The 22,041-nt window shown below is 41.1% G+C and overlaps 1 protein-coding gene across 1 annotated transcript in view; it reads right to left on the bottom strand.

Annotated features, from left to right (window-relative positions):
* rad54b (RAD54 homolog B) overlaps positions 1-22,041 on the bottom strand; it is a 205,160-nt gene that overhangs the window by 6,264 nt on the left and 176,855 nt on the right. Inside the window, exons 11-13 of the mRNA XM_060823670.1 lie at positions 18,787-19,048; positions 16,099-16,165; positions 4,048-4,248 (exon numbers count right to left, since the gene is read on the bottom strand). Coding sequence (XP_060679653.1) covers positions 4,048-4,248; positions 16,099-16,165; positions 18,787-19,048 — 530 coding nt within the window. The remainder of the gene's footprint in view (positions 1-4,047; positions 4,249-16,098; positions 16,166-18,786; positions 19,049-22,041) is intronic.

The raw sequence follows: 22,041 nt of genomic DNA on the forward strand, positions 1-22,041 counted from the left end.
TCCTCTGCACCCTCTCCAAAGCATCCAAATCCTTTTGGTGATATGGCGACCAGAACTGGATGCAGTGGCCGATCCAAATCTAAGTGTGGCCGATCCAAAGTCCTATACAACTGTAACATGACCAGCCAACTCTTGTACCCAATACCCTGTCCAATGAAGTATGCCTCTTGACTACTTTATCGACCTGCATTGCCACCTTCTGGACACAATGGACCTTAACACCAAGATCCCTCTGTACATCCATTATCCCCAGGGCTTTTCCATTTACCGATAGTTCACTCTTGAATTGGATCTTCCAAAATGAAAATCTCGTATTTGCTCAGGTTGAACTCCTTCTGCCAGTTCTCTGCCCAACTCTCCAATCTATATTCTGCTGCATTCTCTGACAGTCCCTTCACTATGTGCCACTCCACTAATCTTAGTGCCATCTGCAAACTTGGTAATCAGACAACTTATACCTTCCTCCAGATCATTTATGTCTATCACGAACAACAGTGGTCTCAACATGAATTCCTGTAGAACACCACTGGTCACAGTTCTCCATTTTGAGAAACTCCCTTCCACTACTACTCTCTCTTCTGCTGGCCAGCCAGTTCCCTATACATCGAGCTTGAACACCCTGGACCCCATGTGACTTCACTTTCTCCATCAGCCTATATGGGGAATCTTATCAAACGCCTTACTGAAGTACATGTATATGACATCTACAGCCCTTCCTTCATCAATCAACTTTGTCACTTTCTCAAATAATTCAATTAAGTTGGTAAGACATGACCTTTCCTGCACAAAACCATGTTTCCTATCACTGATAAGCCCATTTTCTTCCAAATATAAATAGATCCTATTTCTCAGTATCTTCTCCAGCAGCTTCCTACCACTGACGTCAGGCTCAACAGTCTACAATTAACCTGGATTATCCCAGCTAGCCTTCTTAAACAAGAGGACACCATTAGCAATTCTCCAGTCCTCCAGGACCTCACCCATGTTCAAGGATACTGCAAAGGTATCTGTTAATGCTAAAGGTCAGAAGGGGCATTTAATCATGGAGTATGATGAAATGGCCGAGGCATTGAATAGGTATTTTGTGTCAGTCTTCACAGTGAAAGACACGAATAACATGCCTTTAATTGACAAAGATAGTTGAGGATCTGGAATAAATCATTATCATGGAAGTAATAGTGTTAGGCAAGCTAATGGAGCGAAGGGTAGATAAGTTCTCTGGCCCTGATGGAATACATCCTAGGGTACTGAAAGAGACAGTGGGAAAAATAGCAAGTGCACTTTGGTAATTTTTCAAATTCGCTAGACTCTGGGGTAATTTCAGCAGATTAGAAAACAGCAAATGTGATGCCACTGTTTAAAAAGGGCAATAGACAAAAGATGAGGAATTATAGACTAGGTAGCGAAACCTCCATAGATCCTTGAGTCTATTATCAAGGAAGAAATAGTAAGGCATCTAGATAGACCCCTTGGACAGTTGCAGCATGGGTTCATGAAGGGCAGGTAATGCTTAACTAATTTTTTGGAATTCTATGAAGACATTACGAGCACAGTGGACAACATGTACCCAGTAGATTTGGTGTACCTAGATTTCCAAAAGGTTTTCAACAAGGTACTGCAGAAGAGGCTGTTGCATAAGATAAGGATGCATGGCATTATGTACAAAGTATTAGCAAGGATAGAAGATTGGCTAACGAACAGGAAGCAAAGAGTGGGCATAAATGAGTACTATTCTGGTTGGCAATCAGTAATTACGGGTATGCCTCGGGGATCAGTGTTGGGACCGCAATTATTCATAATTTACATAAAATGGAGTTGGAGGTCACGTGTCAAAGTTTGCAGATGACACTAAGGTGAATGGCAGAGCAGTGTGCAGAGGACTGCGAAACTTTGCAGAGGAACATAGATACTTTAAGTGAGTTAGCAAAAGCCTGGAAGTTGGAGTACAATATTAATAAATGTAAAGTCATAAATTTTGGTGGGAATAACAGTAAAAAGGACTATTACTTGAACGGTAAAAAGTTACAGTATGCTGCTATGCAGAGGGACCTGGGTGTCCTTGTGTGTGAATCACAGAAGGTTGGTCTGCAGGTACAATGGGTAATTAGGAAGGCAAATGGAATTTTGTCCTTCATTGCGAAAGGGGTTGAGTTTAAAAACAGGGAGGTTATATTGCAGTTGTACAGGGTGTTGGTGAGGCCACACCTGGAGTACAGCATGCAGTTTTAATCTGCTTATTTGAGAAAGGATATACTGGCACTAAAGGGGTTGCAGACTAGGTTCACTAGGTTGATTCCGGAGTTGAAGGGATTGGCTTATGAGGTGAGACTGAGTAGAACAAGATTATATTCATTGAAATTTCGAAGAATGTTGGGGGGGGGGGGGGGGTTCTTCTAGAAACATATAAAATTATGAAGGGAACAGGTAAGGTAGATGTAGAGAAGATGTTTCCACTTGCAAATGAAACTAGGACAAGAGAACAGAGCTTCAAAATTAGGGGGAGCAGACTTAGGACTGAATTGAGAAGGAACCTCTTCACCCAGAGGATTGTGAATCTATGGAATGCTCTGCTCAGTGAAGTAGTTGACGCTACTTCATTAAATGTTTTTAAAGCTAAGATAGATATTTTTTGAAAAATGAAGGGATTAAGGGTTACGGTGAAGGGCAGGTAAGTGGAACTGAGGCCATGAAAGGATCAGCCATGATCTTACTGAATGGCAGAGCAGGCTGCTCCCGCTCATGGTTCTTATGTTCTTCTCATAAATGGTGAGAAGGGCCCACCAACCATGCAGATTATTTCCAACCTAACGTAGGCTTCCTGAAATGTGAGAGGTGCAGTTTTAACAGGACTTGAAAGTGCCTGGTCGAGTTGTTGCTTTCAGCGCAGGTGGGAATGAGTATGTAGAGCGGAGGGCGTCCATGGTTGGAATGTTGTGGATTGGGAGGGAATATTCTGAAGGCAAGTATGAGTGGTAGAGCTTGAATTTTGTTTTTTTTTTGGGGGGGGGGGTGGAGATAATGGCAGAAATAGAATGAGGTAGCAGGATGTTGGCAATTACACTGGTAGAGTGGAAGAGGTTATTGATCTTCTTCCTATATTTTTGGGCTACCTTCAAATGGATGAGCCTGAAATGACCTCGGTGGTCAGATCAGGTTGGAATGGTCTAGTGTTGTTGCCTCCTCTGGTGTTCCTAGGAAGGAGGATGTACTGTGTCTGCATTATCCCCTTCACTAGGACCTCCAGGTTATGATGCACACAATGAGGTTCCAATTTCTGGACCAAGTTTGATGATCAGCCATATTCATATTGAATGCTGGAACAGGTTCAAAGCGTCAAATGACTCCTGTCTTTCTATGTTATCCCTGAATTCCCTTCTAATCCTATGAAAGCTCTTTAACCACTTACTGCACTCCCAATTTTTGTGCATTCTGTCATCTGCAATTCAGCCTCCACTTATCAAGACTATCCTCTGGAATTCCTTCCTGAAACCTCTCTGCATCTCTACCACTACATTCTCTTTTCTGGTGCTCCTTGAAACTTATTGCATCTGTCTTGATATCTCCTTGTGTGGCCTGATGGCAATTTGTGCTTGATGAAGTCCCTATGAATCCCTTGTGAGGTTTCACTGTGCTGAAGGTGTCATAAATGTAAGTTGGTAATGTTGCTCAAGATTCCTCAGTGAAGATTCCAAAACGTCGTCATAAAGTCAGTGGAGAAATTAGTTGCTTCTCTGCAGCAAGAAGGATAAATGGTAGATGTATCAACTCAGGTTAATTCTCAGTGGATGGTCACAGAAATTCACATAAGTCAATAGATTCTGAGAAGGGCAGATACTAGAAGTTGAATGTCAAAAAGGAAAAACGTATCTACTTTGAACAAGTGCTGGTACTCTTGATTCAAAGATAATCAATCTGAAGGGGCATTATACCAAAAAGTTTTACATCTTATTACCTTGGGCCTACTTCTACTGTAATAATTGCATACCTCTACTTTATCAGCACTTAATTAAAATAGGTTTATGATGCTCAACAAAGCCCAGTGCTTACCTATTGGCTGTCCATTTCTCAAGCAGTTGCAGTACAGGAGGTCATGGGTAAGACAATTAGTATCCTCTTCTAATTGGAAAAGATTTCGAAGTTCTTCTAAAGAAAAGCTGGCATGCTCACTCTTCTTTTTTAGGTCAACCACTGTTCCAGACAAACTTTGTTTACTGACCTGCCGCTGATAAATTTTCTCTTCTATGGTCCCTGAAAATGGAAAAATGCATTAAATTTCTTTGCTGATAATGCATGTCTCATCTCTGTGTCTTTTACCAACTGACCCCATAATATCATTATATATTGGCTAAGATTAACTATCTAGCTGAACCATAGCAGGAAAATGAATAAATATTTACAATGTTACAGGGAACAAATGTGATATTGGGATTAACTTCAGATTAACTGAGCAAACAGCAAATGCACACACGAGGCAAAATTGTCATCTGATCTGCTGTAAACTTAAAAGTTTCAACAGCTTCCTAATAATTATTGTCAGAAAGATATCTTCTTTAACTTACATACTTTTACACTTGCCTGAGAGATTCACTGGGCTTCAGTTAGGATCTCTCTCAGTACTGTATTGGAGTACCAGCACAGATTTTGTGTTCAAGTTCTCAGGTGGAACTTAAACCCATAAATATTTGAATTGGATGTTACCAACTAACAGTGGCAACTCTCAGAATTGACAAAGCAGATCACTCTCTTCAGTCACAAGTTATTTAATGCTCAGGAGCATCAGAAACGATAAGACAATAAGAATAAAACCATTCTTTTTCAGACCTCAATTGCAAGACTCAAAATGACACAGTAAAAAGATGGATTTCCTACATTTTATGACTGCTGGTCAATCTTTATTACAGACACACTGGGACAGAAATGTAATCACCAAATTAATGTTAAAATACTGTGGGCACAACCTGTCGGCATTAGAAAAAATACCCTTATTGAGGAAAATGCATTTTACTTAACCAATTGGAGCCACTCTAATTATTAAGTAAAAATCTCACAATGTAATTAATCAGTGTTTGGAAATGCCAGTATGTTTACTGCTTCCATAAAACTAATTTAAAGTCAGTGAAAACCATGGAAAATATGAGCAACCAGTGACATTTACTGATACTGATGATGTAGCATGATAATTTAAAAATGAACTCAACTACTGAAAGTCATGCCAAATCAGTTCAAAATCTGCAATTTTATGGTTTTAAAATCTTGGGGTGATTGATTTGCATTCATAGATAAAAGGACAGAGACAGATACAGATGTAAATGTGTTTGCATTTTTTAATGATTTATGGAGGATAACATGGCTAATTTGTCAGGAAATTTGGATTAACATCAATGGTAAATGCTAATGAATAGAGTTTCCACAGAGAGGCAATCTTCTCCATTTATAATCCAATTGATATGTTTTTATTAGAGAGAAAAAATGCTGCAATGAATAGCCATCAAAGTCTTTTTTTTAAAATAAATTTCACAGTGTTTTGGTTAAAAGATTTCTAATTTTTGTAACTGTTTAGACAGAAGACCATGAAAAATGTTCAGTTTAAATTTAATCTGTTGCAGCCATACTCCATCTTGTGGCTGATTATGGTAATAGGTTTTGCACTATTTGAACTTCAATTAAGGACAATGAGCCCGATGTGATTCCTGATGAAGGGTTTTTGCCCGAAACATCGATTTTCCTGCTCCTCGGATGCTGCCTGACCTGCTGTGCTTTTCCAGCACCACTCTAATCTTGACTCTAATCTCCAGCATCTGCAGTACCCACTTCCGCCTTCGCACTATTTGTTTTGAGTAAAACTTTTTCAGATTAGGCAATCTCAACTTTTTGAAAATTACAGACATATTTTTGAGCATGAATGTCAAGACCTGCTCTTTCCACTCTTGGAAAATATACGTTTGTGACAGAAATAATTCCCCACAGGCCAGTATCCCGTCACCAAGTCACCCTTTATTTACACATTCATAATAGTTGACATTTGTCCGGCTTCCTTACAGCCAGTTCTCAGACCGAACAGAACCTCTGACAGCCAAAGCTCCCTGATTGGTTCGTAATCCCAATCAAGGATCACATAGTTAATGAGATCCACCTGGCCCTCTTTCCAACCACTGCATCTCCCTCAAGTCCAGTGATATAGGCCTGTTGTTTTCCTTGGAGATTCTCCTGGGACATTTTTGCCCCAGATCTGATTCCTGACTCTGACATGTGGGAGTGGTGGGTGGGATGTACCACATCATAGTTCAGAGTGTCTCAGGAGGGATTCCTCCTCTTCTTCAGGTGGTAGTGGTATCAAGGCTGCATCCATCTCAGACTCAAAGGTTTCTTTGATGCTAGAAAGAGGAGGAGTCTCTCCCAAGGTGGTCTGGGCGCAAAAAATGGGCTGTGATTTAAAACAAGCCACCCACTTCCAAGTCAAAGGAACTGAACCTGGTTTGAAAATGTCCCAGGATAAGTTGCAAGAAAAAGATCAGGCGCCTCTGTCAATTGACTTAATTGCATCAAAAAAAACCCATAATGATTGCCTGTTACTCAAACTGCCAAATAAAATCGATTATGACCCAGAGTTAGAGGCCTAGGGTCATAATATTCCTTAATTAAATCTGTCAGCTCTTGACATTTTTTAGTATCTGCTGCCTTAGAGAAAGTTAGGTTCCGAAAACCGAAAATGCTATAGGTCAGCAAGAAGTCAGAAGGATTATTCATTGCTTTTCAGCTGTGCTGTTCATCTCGAAAAAAAAGTTTCTTTCCCCATGCTACGTCCAGTCTTTGACAGCAAGATCGAACAAGTCAAGCTCCCCAAATAAAGGCATGATACCAGAAATGCTAACCCCAACTCAAAGATGACTGGTGCAACAAATTTTCTTCAGGAGCAAACTGTTTTCCCTTGTCAACACTGAAATAACTGCATAGAAGCCAGTGTCCCATCACCAAGTCAACATGGACTCCCAGCCAACTAAAAATCAGGGCCTAGAATGAGGAGACTCTCTGAATCTCCTGTTTTCATCTGTCAGTTAGGGCTCCCTGATTGGACCAGGTTAAGAACCCCAATCAAAAAGCACACAGTCAATGAGATCCACCTAGCCCTCATCCCAAACACTCTCAAAAACAATAAGATTTAGTTTCACAGAAATTAGGTTATACAACTATTTCAAACAATCACCAATTTCTTTACATATTGAACATAGAACAATACAGCACAGAACAGGCCTTTCGGCCTTGAGTGTTGCACTGACTTGTGAACTAATCTAAGCTCATCCCCCTACACTAACCCATCATCATCCATGTGCTTATTCAAGGATTGTTTAAATGCTCCTAATGTGGCTGAGTTAACCATGTTGGCAAGTAGAGCATTCCACACCCTCGCCACTCTGAGTAAAGAACACCTGTCTGACATCTGTCTTAAATCTATCACCCCCTTAATTTGTAGCTATGCCCCCTCCTATAAACTGATGTCATCATCCTAGGAAAAAAACTTTCATTGTCTACCTATCTAATTCTCTGTTGTTTTGGCGTTCATGTGAAGTTTGACATAACTTACAAAATGTTATATATAACTGCAATTTTCTCTTTAAAAACAGTTTTCTCTCTGCCTGACCTCAATCCATGCACTCTAGACCCAAACTCCATATCAACAATTTATTAATGCATGTATACGTATTAAAAGTATTCAATGAATAGAGTCATAGAGATGTACGGCATGGAACCAGACCCTTGAGTTCAACCTGTCCATGCAAACCAGGTATGCTAAACTAATCTAGTCCCATTTGCCAGCACTTGCCCCATATCCCTCTAAACCCTTCCTATTCTTATACACATCCAGATGCCTTTTAAACACTGTTATTGTACAGTGGCAGCTCATTGCATACATGCACCACCTCTGTGTGAAAAAGTTGCCTATTAGGCCCCTTTCATACCTTTCCCCTCTCAACCTCAGCCTATGCCCTCCAGTTTTGCACTCTCCCACCCCAGGGAATGTCTATCCATTCTAACTATGCCCCTCATGATTTTATAAACCACTATAAGGTCACCCCTCAACTTACGACACTCCAGATAACATAGCCAGAGCCTATTCAGCCTCTCCCTCTAGCTCAACTCCTCCAACCCTGGCAAAATAGTTGTAAATCATTTCTGAAGGCAGTGGGAGTATACTTAAGAGGGAAATCAGGATGTAAAAAGGGGACAGGAGATAGCTTTGACAAATAGAGTTAAGGAAATCCAAAGGGTTTTTACAAATACATTAAGGACAAAAGGATAACGAGGGAGAGAATAAGGTCCCTCAAAGATCAGCAAGGCAGTCATTGTGTGGAGCCAAAGGAGATGGGGGAGATACTAAACAAGTATTTTGCATCAGCGTTTGCTGTGGAAAAGGATATGGAAGATATAGAATGTACATATTACAGAGGAGAAAGTGCTGGGTGTCTTGAGATGCATAAAAGTGGATAAATCCCCAGGACCTGATCAGGTGTACCCTAGAACTCTGTGGGAAGCTAGGGAAGTGATTGCTGGGTCCCCTGATGAGATATTTGTATCATCGATAGACACAGGTGAGGTGTTGGAAGACTGGAGGTTGGTGCCACTGTTTAAGAAGGGTGGTAAGGACAAGCCAGGGAACTACTGACCAGTAAGCCTGCTGTAGGTGGTGGGCAAGTTGTTGGAGCATATTCTGAGGGACAGGATGCACATGTATTTGGAAAGGCAAGGATTGATTAGGGAGAGTCAACATGGCTTTGTGCGTGGGAAATCATACCTCACAAACATGATTTGAGTTTTTTTAAGATGTCACTAAGAGGATTGATGAGGGCTGAACGGTGGACCTGATCTATATGGAGTTGAAAAATGTGATGCTGGAAAAACACAGCAGGCCAGGCAGCATCCGAGGAGCAGGAGAATCGCCGTTTCGGGCACAAGCCCTTCTTCAGGATCTATATGGATTTCAGTAAGGCGTTTGACAAAGATCCCCATGGGAGACTGGTTAGCAAGGTTAGTTCTCACGAAATACAGGGAGAACTAGCCATTTGGATACAGAACTGTCTCAAAGGTAGAAGACAAAGGGTGGTGGTGGAGGGTTGTTTTTCAGACTGGAGGCCTGTGACCAGTGGAGTCCCACAAGGATCGGTGCTGGGTCCTCTACTTTTTGTCATTTACAGAAATGATTTGGCTGCGAGCATAGAAGGTACAGTTAGTAAGTTTGCAGATGACACCAAAATTGGAGGTGTAGTGTACAGCGAAGGTTACCTCAGATTACAACAGGATCTTGATCAGATGGGCCAATGGGCTGAGAAGTGGCAGATGGAGTTTAATTCCAATAAATGCGAGGTGCTGCATTTTGGGAAAGCAAATCTTAGCAGGACTTATACACTTGATGGTAAGGTCCTGGGGAGCGTTGCTGAACAAAGAAACCTTGGAGTAGGTTCATAGCTCCTTGAGAGTAGAGTCGCAAGTAGATAGGATAGTGAAGGTGTTTGGTATGCTTTCCTTTATTGGTCAGAGTATTGAGTACAGTAGTTGGGAGGTCATGCTGCGGCTGTATAGGACATTGCTTAGGCCACTTTTGGAATCTTGTGTGCAATTTTGGTCTCCTTCCTATTGGAAACATGAAAGGGTTCAGAAAAGATTTACAAGGATATTGCCAGGGTTGGAGGACTTGAGCTATCGGGAGAGACTGAATAGGCTGGGGCTTTTTCCCTGAAGCATTGGAGACTGAGGTATGACCTTGTAAAGGTTTATAAAGTCACGAGAGGCATGAATAGGATAAATAGATAAAGTCTCTTCCCTGGCATGGAGGAGTCCAAAACTGGAGGGCATAGGTTTAGGGTGAGAGGGGAAAGATATAAAAGAGATCGAAAGGGCAACCTTTTCATGCAGGAGGTGGTGTGTGTGTGTGTGTGGAATGGGCTGTGAGAGTAAGTGGTGGAGGCTAATACAATTGCAACATTTAAAAGGCAACTGGAAGAGTTTTGGGGGATATGGACAGAGTGCTGGCAGATGGGACTAAAGATTGGATTGGCATGGACAAGTTGGACCGAAGGGTCTGTTTCTGTGTTGTACACCTCTATGACTCTGTTATTCTTACAGATAACTGAAGTCTCCTCACAAATTTGTTCCTCAATTTCCTGCTATGAGGGGTTCTATAATACAATCTCAATAAGGTGATCACCCCTTTTTATTTCTCAGTTCCACCCAAATAACTTTCCTGGATATATTCGCAGGAATATCCTCCCGAAGTGCAACAGTAATGCTAAGACTTATCAAAAATGCCTCTCCCCCTCCTCTCTTGCCCCCTTTCTATCCTTCCTATCACATTTATAGCCTAGAATATTAAGTGCCAATCCTATCCATCCCTTTGATTCCTGAAGAAGGACTCATGCCCGAAACGTCGATTCTCCTGCTCCTTGGATGCTGCCTGACCTGCTGTGCTTTTCCAGCAACACATTTTCAGCTATCCATCCCTTAGCCATGTTTCCAAAATTGCTATGATATCCCAGTCCCACATTCCTAACCATGCCCTGAGTTCATCTGCCTTCCATGTTCGGCCTCTTGCATTGAAATAAATGCAGTTTAATTTAGCAGTCCTACCTTGTTCTCTGCTTTGTCCCTGCCAGCCCTGACTATTTGACTCGCTCCCTTTCCCAATCGTACCAGTCTCAGATTGATCTCTTTCCTCACTATTTCCCTGGTTCCACCCGCCCACCCCGCCAACATTGCCAATTTAAATCCTCCCGACCAGCTCTAGCGAATGTCCCTGACAGCATATTAGTCCTCTTCCAATTCAGGTGCTAGCTATCCTTCTTGTACAGGTCACTTCTACCCCAGAAAAGATGCCAATGACCCAAAAATGTGAACCCCTTCCCCCCAGCTCCTCAGCCACGCATTCATCTGCTCTTTCCTTCTATTCCTACCTTCACTAGCTCGTAGCACCAGGAGTAATCCAGATATTACTACCCTCAAAGACTTCCTTTTTTGAATTCCAGCCTAACTTTCTATATTCGGAATCTCATCCTTTTCCCTTCTTATGTTGTTAGTTCCAATGTGTACAATGACCTCCTACTGGTCCCTCTCAACATTCTGTACCCTAAGATATCCTTGATCCTGGCACCAGAGAGGCAACACACCATTGTGATTTGTAGCTGCTGGCCGCTGAAACGTCTATCTGTGCCTCTGACTAGAGAGTCTCCTATCACAATTGATCTCTTGGAACCTGACATACCCCTCATTACATTCAATACCAGAAACTTGGTTGGTTGTGCTACATTCCCTTGAGAGTCCATCACCCCTTACATTTTCCAAAATAGCATACTTGTTTGAAATGGAGATAGCCACAGAAGATTCATGCACTACCTGCTACCCCATCTACCTTTCCTGGAGTTAACCCATATACCTCATTGTATTTCTGTCTTTTCTCCCTTCCCCTAACTACCATCCATCACACCACCAGTTCTTGTAAAGTCATCATTGCCTCTAACTGCCACTCTAACTGATCCATGCGATCTGATAGGATTTGCAACCAAAGACACTCCCTGCAGACATGATCATCAATAACATGGAAACTCTCCCTAAACTCTCACACCTGACAGGAAGAGCAAATCACTCTACTAAAGGACATCTTTGCTCCTTCACAAGCTATAGACCCAGAAAATATCCTGTCATTTTGCTCTGAAAGTGCTAAAAAACCCTGGCTAGTAACAAGGCTAACTTATTACTTGTGGTTTATATTTTTAAAATTTAATCAACAGACAGCTCTCAATAAAATATATAATCAAGAAACAACTCTACTCACTACTGACGACTTACATGTTAAAAACTATGCACTTATCAGTTCCTGTGAGATCTCCCACACAGGTTCCTCCAAGCTCAACTGTGAATTTCGCTGTTTGTTAGTTTTTCCTAAACGCATTCCAATGTCAAGAGATACATGAACTCAAACGGCAAAGGCAGTAACTGTGTACATTCACTGCTGTGTCAGTTAGCTGTATAGATTTCTTTCTCTCTCTCTCCCTTACGTAGTGTGCTCACTATGTTTTAACTGTAATTTCTCCTTTTAAAAGTGCCATTGTTGGTCTTTTTCCCCGAAGTCCCAAAACAATACAACAATTGATAAAACAGTAATTGCTGCTTCTGGAATTTGAGGAAATCCCCTCCAACACTTAAAATACCTATTAAAAAAAAGCAGCTCTTACAGCCACAAGTTTTTCCCGTCCTCTTTCTTGGTTATCCAGAATAATGTTAAAAGTCAACCTAGTTTATAATAAAGGCACATACTCAACAGAATTCAGTGGATTATTGGCAAGAAACACTAATTTGAAGGAGAGTCTTACTAGTATGAAAATAGTTTAGGAAAATTTATAAAAGCTAAATTATTGCATAACTGGTGAGTACAGGTTCTTTTGGTAATTACATTCTTCGATGACAGCTTTGCTTTCTTTTCTGTATCCTCACCAATTTCAATTCAGTGAAACACTTAAGGATGTTGGCATGGATGCCATTTGCATTTGGTCATTTCTTGAATGCTAGATCATGGATCAACCATTATCTTCTTGCCCATTTAACTCTAGAATCAAGGCAGGGAGCATTGTAGGTCTTTTAGGTTTTATGGATGTAGTGATTATAATAAGGTCAGCCAGTTGGACTTCATAGAATACGAATTCCCTGATTGAGGCTGTTAATCTGCCCAATCAGGGACACCTGACAGACATAAAAGGATGAATGTTAGTGATATTGAGCCCTGGAATGTCTGAGACAGTGAGATGCCATGCTAACGCCAAAGGTTATGCATTTGTAAATAAAGGGTGTTTGGTGATAGGATGCCAGCCTCTGAAGAGTTTTTGCAGTGGCGATGAGTTTGGGATTTTAAATAAATAGTAAACTGTTTCTCGCAGTTGGATAAATATCCAATCCCTTGGATAGAGGATTTCTATGCAAAGTTGGCAGGAAGTTTGTCCTTCACAAAGCTTGACATGAGCCATACTTACATTTATAACAGGATTCTCAGAAGTATGCTACAATTAATACCCATAACGGCTTGTGCCAATATACCAGACCACTGCTTGGCATATCATCAAACTGTTCAATATTTCACCTGATGACCGGGAGCATTCTGCAAGGTCTACCTCATGTTGCTATTTATCTAGATGACAGGGAAAACTATTAAGGAACACTTTAAGAATTTTGATATCATTTTAAGGAATTTTTCCGAGTTAGAAATATACCTATGAAGGGAACATGTGTTCCAGGACCCAAGTGACCTCCTGGGCTACAGGGTCAACAAGACCATTGCAAGATAAAGTGAGGGCGATCAAAGGTGACATGGCCCACATGTCTACCCAGGAGACTAGGTCATTTCTGGGTCTGGTTAATTCTTATAGAAAATTCATACACAATCTGGCATCTATCCTCGCCTATCCAGCACCATTGCATCAACTCCTAAAAGATGGTCAGCTTTGGAAAACGTCTCTTGGAAAGGCCCTAGCTTTCGATGAAGTAAAGAAACAGCTGGCCAACTGGAGAGGAATTCTCAATAGGAACTCTCAAAATCCAAGGCTTTGATTAATGCAGATTGCCCAAGTAGAAAAAGAAGGATCAATGATCATATTTGGAGTCGGAAAGTTTCACCAATGCCTCTATGGGCGAAGATTTGTAATAATCATGGATCATAAACTTCTACTTAGTCTGCTTAAAGAAGATATGGTATCGCTGCTCATAGCATCAGGCCCTAATGTTAAGTGCTTATAATTACAAATTAGAACACTGTCTGGGAGGCCAAGGAGCGAATACAGATGCACTGAACTGCTATTCATGGCAAATATGCCAGTATCGTACCCCTAATAGAAGAGCTGGTCATGAAAATGAATTTATTGGACACACTGCCTGTCACAGTTAACAACATCAGAACTTGCACACAGAAAGATCCAATCCTTTCCAACTGAACAACTGGTATTAATAGGGGAAACCAAAGGGCCACTGCAGCTGGAATTAAACCTTTTTTTGGACCCAGAGAGACCAGCTCACAGTAGAGGATGGCATTTTGTTAGGGGAAGCAAGAGTGATTGTGCCAAGTAAAGGTTGCCAGCAAATATTGGCTGAACTTCACCAAAATGAAGATGTTGGCTAGAAATTATATCTGGTGGCCAGGCTTGGATGCAGTCATTGTTGTGTTAGTAAGGAGGTGTCCAGAGTGCCAACAACAAAAAAGATTACTGCCAGTAGCTTCCCCACATCCAGGGGAATGGCCGGATAAACCTTGGACTCTTGTTGCATGTCAATTGCGAAGGTCCTTTCATGGGTTCAATGTTTTTAGTTATTGTAGATGCCCATTCTAAGTGTTTGGATATGCAGTCCATTCATCAAATACTGGAGTAACAATAGAAAAGTTACACTCCTCTTCTGTGACACACGGAATTCTGGAAGTATTAGTTACAAATAGGCCATCATTTACCAGCAGGGACCAAAGTTCATCATGATTCATCATATTAGAACTGTTCCATACTACCCATCAGCCAATGGCTTGGCAAAAAGAGCAGTCCAAACTTTAAAGGTGGACTTACAAAACAGCCCACAGCCTCCTTAAATACCTTGCTTGATTCTAGGACCACAACACCACTTGCAAATACAGGCATAGCAATGGCACGGGTGCTCATGGGTAGAGGACTGTACATCAGTCTGATCTCCCTGGACCTGGGAGAGAGGCAGCAGGGTGAAATAGCATCAGAAACTCCAATGCTGAATCCAAGACTCCACCAAGCTAGAGAGACATTTTGATACGGGGACAACGTTTGGTACAGGAATCGTAGAAATGGCCATGCATGCAACGCGAAATCAGGACCAATGACGTATGAAGTTCAGGTAGGTGCGACTGTCCTGAATAAGCATGTGAACCATTTGAAAGCTGCAAATTTGCAGACTGCTCGGGATCAAAACTGGCCCTGCCCCTTGGAGCCTTCAGAAATGCTTCAGTGACCTGGTGAATCACTCTCTCCATCAAACATTGTCAAGGTCTCTAAATCAGAGACAGACATGACGGAAGTAGCTGCCTCAAAGCTTCTGCCTCTGTAAGAAGGGAATGAAAGTCTGTGGAGGCACAAGAGGTGAGCTCCCATTCGTTACACGCCTCCCGTGTTGGATTCCAATTTGGAGGAACCTGACCCAATGTTAAAACAGTCTTGGAGATTCTCAAAGGAATCAACTGCACTGTGTCCGCGGATTCAGAGGGGAAGGGATGCAGCTATTGAAATGAAGTCAGCCAGCTGGACCTCATAAAATATGAATTCCCTCATAGGGCTGTTAATCTGGTCCAACTGGGGAGAATTGGCTGACAATAAAAGGATGAACATTAGGGATATTAAGCCTCTGGAATGCCTGACTCAGTGGGAGGCAGCGCTATTGTCAAAGGTTTTGCATTTGTAAATAAAAGGATGACTGATGATGGAATGCTGGCTTCTGAAGAGTTATTTCAACAGGGTAATACCACAATTTTGGACTGCTCTTATATCACTGAACAGTGACAAATGGGAAAACAGGATATCAAGTAGGGACAGACAGTTGGGCTGATTTTTCTCCTTGTTTAGTGATATTATTATACACCTCTGGAGCGGGTAAGACTTGAACCTATGCCTCTTGGCTCAGGCTTTTATCAAATGACTTCTCACAACCAGTCAGTTATACTCATTGTATGACTTGTAACCTTGCCAACAGATTCAGCTTGTGATCTTACTCCTAAAAGCACTGTAATTACTTGTGATGGTTACTCTGCTCCTGAGACTAGTATACCACTTATCTGAAGGACTAAACGCATGCTTTCCATCATCATAGATTCTGCAATACTTCGCACCATTGTTTCATGCAATAAAATCTTTAAAAATGGTTACATCTGTTGCTTAGCAGAAAATCCATTATGTTCAGGTTATTTAGAGACAATTTAAAAGAACATCTAATTTTCCAATTTAGCATTTAAGTCTGTAAACTTTCAGCTGACATTTGAGGGGACATCAATACTCAAATTGCAGTTAAAAGTGGTAATTTTAATAATTATTAAATATGGAATAAGGCATCAAAACAAACCTGTTGTTAGTAGTCTGTAAATATGTACAGGTCTCTTTTGACCATCTCTCCATACTCTAGCCATAGCCTTGAGGAATAGAAGCATATAAAATTAATGTTTGCAAAGAATAGCAGCCTTCAATCACATGGCATATGCACTAATACTTTGTACTGGTAGTAGTGGTCACTGGCAAAATTAGCTCAAAGGCTTTCTTAGGATATGAGAGATAGTGGGATCAATGCTCACATTCTCCACTTTAGCAAGTTCAATCAAGGCATTTAAAACGGAAATAGATTGTGAATGAAAAGGAACTGAGAGAAGGCAGGATAATGACACTGAATGAGGTGTTCATTTGGACATCTGTACATAGGAAACCAGGAGAAGGAGGTGGCTGCTCAGTCCATCAAGCTTAGCCTGCGATTCTGTTAGATCATGATTAATCTTCTATACTGTAGCAAGTGTGATTCTAGTGCTGCAACATAGACTCTTTTCCAGTTTTGGTCATGCCAGGACATGAAGTTTGGAACTATACTAAAAATAAAACCCGCTGTTATCAGACTTATGAACTGATCTCTCATATATTAGGACCTTTGCACCTTCTCTGTAGCTGGATCACTATATTCTGCATTTTGTTCCATTGTGACAATAAATCAAATCAGATGTCAGAGATGAGATTAAGTATAAGAATGAGGAAAATAATGCTCAATAAATTGTGCCAAGGGAGTCGATGAATAGAAAGGTTTGATGTGTTTGGGCACAAATCATTGAAGGTACCAGGGCAGGTTAACAAAGTACATGGAACTGTAAGCTTTAGAAACGGAGTACAAAAGCCAGGAATTTATGTTAAATCTTCATACACACCAATTTGGCCTCAGCTGATATTGCATCAGAATCTGGGCACCATACTTTGAGAAGGTTTGGAGAGGATGAAGAAAGTATTTAATATAACTGTTTCAGGGCTAAGGATGTCATGATAGTGCACCATAGTCATGGATAACTTCCAGACATATTAAGCTTTGAAGTAAAATGAGTTGTTTTAATAAAAAGGACATGTAGGCCAAAGATGGTTGAGAATGCAATTCAGTGACCGACTGAAAACATTTCTGTCAGTTAAGAGAAGCTCAAGAGAAACCATGGACAACTGGACAACTATCCGTCTAAGGTGAACAGCTACGCAGCCTCCCTGAGTGCGCATGCACCCCAAATGGCATGTCACACCCTTCAAAGCATTGAATTCCAATTTCAGAAGTCACTGATGTGCATTGGCTTCAGAAGTTGGCACAGATGAACACAAAGTTAGGGGGAACATAGCACCTGGAAGGTTGTCGAGATATTTGAGAAAGACACTTTAGAGAAAGAGATATAATGCAAAAACCTGAAGCATCTCCAGTGAGTTACATCCTCGACTGGAAATGTACTGACTGGCAAAGGAAAGCAAACTGGACAAAAGATATGTATTCCTGCCAAAAGACACAAGAGCGGACTTAAAAAAATAATTGCACTTCTAGTGTGTGCGCTCTAGTATTGGGTGCTAGTCTGGTGTCCTAGTGCCACTGGGTTATAGTGCACTCTTAAGGTAACAGATGAGAACAACTTACAAGACTCTGTATTTGCAAGTGAATAAAAGGACAAAAGGACATGGAGGCTTTAGACAGGGTGCAGAAGAGGCTGCCTGGATTAGAAGGTTTGAGCTATAACCAAAGTCTAGAAAAACTCAGATTGTTTTCTCCGGAGCGGCAGGGGCCAAGAGGAGACTTTATAGAAATTTATAAAATTATGAGATGCATAATTTAGTTGACGATAAGAATCTTTTTCCCACAGAGTTGATGTATCTAATATTAGGGGGCATGCATTTAAGATGAGAAGAGGAAGGGTCAAATGAGGTGTGAAGGGCATGTTTTTTTTTAAACAAAGAGGGTGGTAGGAGTCTGGAACTCACTGCCGGGGTGGTGGTGGAGGCAGATATGATAGTGGCGTTTAAGAGATTTTTAGATAAGCACATGAATATGCAAGGAATGGAGGGACCAAGGGCAGGTTGAAGGGATTAGTTTAACCTAACATCAGGTTTGGCATGACAGTGTGGGCCGGAGGGCCCATTCCTGTATTGCACTGTTCTATGTTCTATGACACGAAGTCTTTCTATCTCTGATTACGGGGAGCAAGTTTCCAGTCAAAAGCCACTAGGAAACCTGACAACTTTCTGACAATCTACTTCAAAGTTTAGGTTTGGCGTGCAAAATACGGACGGCACAGTGGTTAGCACTGCTGCCTCACAGCATCAGAGACCCGGGTTCAATTCCCATCTCGGGCAGCTGTCTGTGTGAAGTTTGCACATTCTTCCCATCTGCATGGGTTTCCTCCGGGTGCTCCAGTTTCCTCCCACAGTCACAAAGATGTGCAGGTTATGTGAATTGGCCATGCTAAATTGCCTGTAGCATCAGGTGAAGGGATAAATGTAGGGTTGCTCTTTGGAGGGTAGGTGTGGACGTGTTGGGCTGAAGGGCCTACGTCCACACTAAGTAATCTAATCATTTACAAAAAAATGGATTGTATCATGACTCGGAATGATTAATTATAACTAAAACAAAAGCTGAACATCATGAACCGTTAGCACACTATTAATTAAAAATAGTTTCAGCCTCAAAAATTAGTGAGTTTGTGTAGTATTTATTACAAGAACATTCTATGGATATTTCTTGTCAAGTTACCTGAACATCATTTGCAGGATTCCAATCGATATCATATAGAACCAACCGAGATGCTCCAATTAGATTTAATCCAACTCCGCCAGCCTTTGAGCTGAGCAGGAAGATGAAAGTCTGGCTGTGTTTGTTATTAAATGAATCCACAATGTTTTGTCGGTGGCTGACTGCGGTTTGTCCATCCAGTCGGGTATAGCTATACCCAAAACACTTGCACATTTCTTGCAGTACATCTAATGTCTGAGTATAATTTGAAACCAGCACAACTCTGCAATAAAATTAAAATAAACATTTAAGCAATGGTGTGCTCACTATCTTTCATTTATAAACATACTCAAGAACTTATACAAGTACAACGAATTTGTGCAAGTGTGAACTTTCAGAGAAAAATAGAATCCTGAATAAGAACTTTTAATGTTATGATACTGGTTAAATATTAATTAACAATATCTGACTTCCATTATTAGATTTTAATACCGAAGATCTCCATGGACCAAAAATGGTTTTAGTGAGGATAAATGCTTATATAAAAATGCTGCTGTGATCAGATGACTAGGTTTAGCCAAACTTACAAAACCATCAGTTAATAAGGACAATTTCTAGCTGAAGTCCCAAAAATACCAATCAGGGTCAAAAATTCTATTTTCCAACCATCAGACAAAAAAAAATACACATGACTTATTTCTAAATTTCCTGGACAGGAGCTGCCAGTTAAACTTCGGGGGAGACCTGTTCAGGAATCCTCGCAGCGAGTAGGATGGGATCATTGTCAAAATCACCCCTATTGAAGCAGTAAGTGATTTAAAATGTCTAGCAGCTCAGCCAGATACTCTGACAGCTCCTGCGAAAGGATTAAGTATGTAATACAGGTATGGGGCTGGTATAGCAGGTAGCTGGGATAGACTGGCAAGTTGCAGTTGAGTAAAGGGGGAGAGGGGGGGAAGAACAGCTGCTGGGAGGATGTATGTTTAAGGTTATTTGACGGATTGGTCTTAGGGAAGTTGTTCAGTCATGCACAGTGATGGGGGATAGGCACGGGATGGGTAAATTGTCAGGTCATCTCCCAAGGCAGGGAATGACAGGAGTGTCCAGTGGGGTCAGGATAACAGCTGAACAGTTCAGATTTCACACAGGTAACCCAAGGACTCTAAAAAGCTTTAAATTGCAACAGCCTTTATTTTCCAGTCCACAGACACCCTGCCATCCTCTTCTCTTCATATGATTACCAGTGTTGTGCTCTGAATGTTTGAGGCTATGTTTTCTTATATATCTAAGATTTAAAAGCTAAAACAATTCACACTCACTAACAAGATCCTTGAAACTGGGACTCTTTTATTTTCAATCTGGTTAACAGTTTAATTGAAATGTGATGGTTACGTGCTAACTAAAGTAAATGCTGCCACCTACTGAAAGCGGCTTCTGTAGCCAATCACCCACCCTCCACACCTTGTTGTGACATTAACATGAATAGAAAGAATTTGGAGAGATATGGGCCAGGAGCACGCAAGTGGAACTAGTTTAGTTTGGGATTACGTTCGGCATGGTCTGGTTGGACCAAAGGGTCGGTCTCCATGCTGTATGACACTATGACTTCATTTTATAGAGGTCGTAATGTCACTGGGACCATATCGAAATACAAACCATCTATCTTATATAATCCTTATTATATTTTCTCTTGACTTTTATTTGAACAAACATTTTGTACAGAATAATCTGACTGGATGAATTTTTAGTTGAATTTACATTGGTACAGATAGAGTCAAAGGCTCAGATCTTGCTGTCTCCAGAATTTTAAATTTTCAGTGGCATTTGGAAACCTCCAAAAACATAAATATATCTTTAAGTCAGCTTACTATAAAACCAGCATGCCCACCGCCACCCCCATGGACACCCAACCTGACCACACATCTCTACCAACTCCACACTCCCACCCACCTCAGACCCACCTCAGCCTTCCTTTTCCTCCAAATCCTAATCAACTCAACCTTCCACCAAACTTGACCAATACACACTGTCACCTCACCCATCTTGTCACCCAACCATCTTATCACACACTTCCATCATCTTAACCCGCTCACCTGAAATACACAAACTCACTAACACGAGTAAGAGCTATTTAAATATCTCACAATTTTTCAACATGAGAGTAAATTAATGAATCTACAACCTAATATTCTGGTAACAAAAGGGGATGGCTTGCTGAATCAAAAGGTACAATGTACATTTCTAAGGACTCTAGCATGGAATGTCAGCCCAGGAATGTGACAGATGGACACTGAAAATTTGGGTACAAAGGCAGCAATCTGACAATGATTGCTGCTCGAGTGATTCAAGCCATTATTCAGCTAAGATGTCCACTCAGCTCCCTCATGTGGCTAGTTTATCTACATCTCAACTTCGCTATAATTTTCTTAACCAAAGATGTACACAAACTCTCTATCAAATTATTACCTTGAATACATTTCAAGGAAATAAATCAACATTACAAACAACAATTTGCATGTATAAAAATGTTTAAATCAACTTGTGTAGGCATGTAAGCAGATGGGACTTGAACCCAGACTTTCGAGTGCAGAGGTAGGGACTATAACTGCACTACAAAATCCCTTACAACTTGCATTTCATGTAGCAAAATGTCCCAACAGTGTCACTGATTAAAAATATTTACAATGCTGCAGCCACAGGATATATCAAGGCATAAAAAATATTCATCTGTGCAGTGATGATATTTAATCAGAATGGGAAAAATTAAAATTAACAAAATCAAGTCTAAACGCAGGGATGATGGGGAGGTGGGCGTGAGGCTAGCTAGAAAGAGGAAAAATAGAACTTGTATCTTTACGGTGGAAGGTAGAGATTAAACTCTAGAATTGTAACTACACGGATCATTCAGGCTATTGAGCCCATGTCAGCCCTCTGCAAGAGAGGTTGAGTTAGCTCTATTCCTTGGTGACTGGGATAGTGAAAAGAGAGGGTATAAAAGGTGTTGCATTTCCTACGCTTGCATGGGAAGGTGCTGTGGGAATGGGGAAAAGTGTGTTTAGATGACTGAGGTGGTACCAGGATGTTGCTGAGGAAATGGTCCTTTTGGAATGCTGAAAGGGGAGCAAAAGGGAAGACATGTTTGGTAGTGGCATCATGTTGGAAAATGTTATTACAGGGACAGTCAAATAGTGTCTTTCATAAGAGAGCTTCAGTTCAGTGGCAGAAACCATACTGGATAGATTCAAATACAGAATTGTAGGAAAGATGAGCATAGAT

This window comes from Hemiscyllium ocellatum, chromosome 4 (genome assembly GCF_020745735.1).
Source record: "Hemiscyllium ocellatum isolate sHemOce1 chromosome 4, sHemOce1.pat.X.cur, whole genome shotgun sequence".
In the NCBI taxonomy this organism is placed as follows: domain Eukaryota; kingdom Metazoa; phylum Chordata; class Chondrichthyes; order Orectolobiformes; family Hemiscylliidae; genus Hemiscyllium; species Hemiscyllium ocellatum.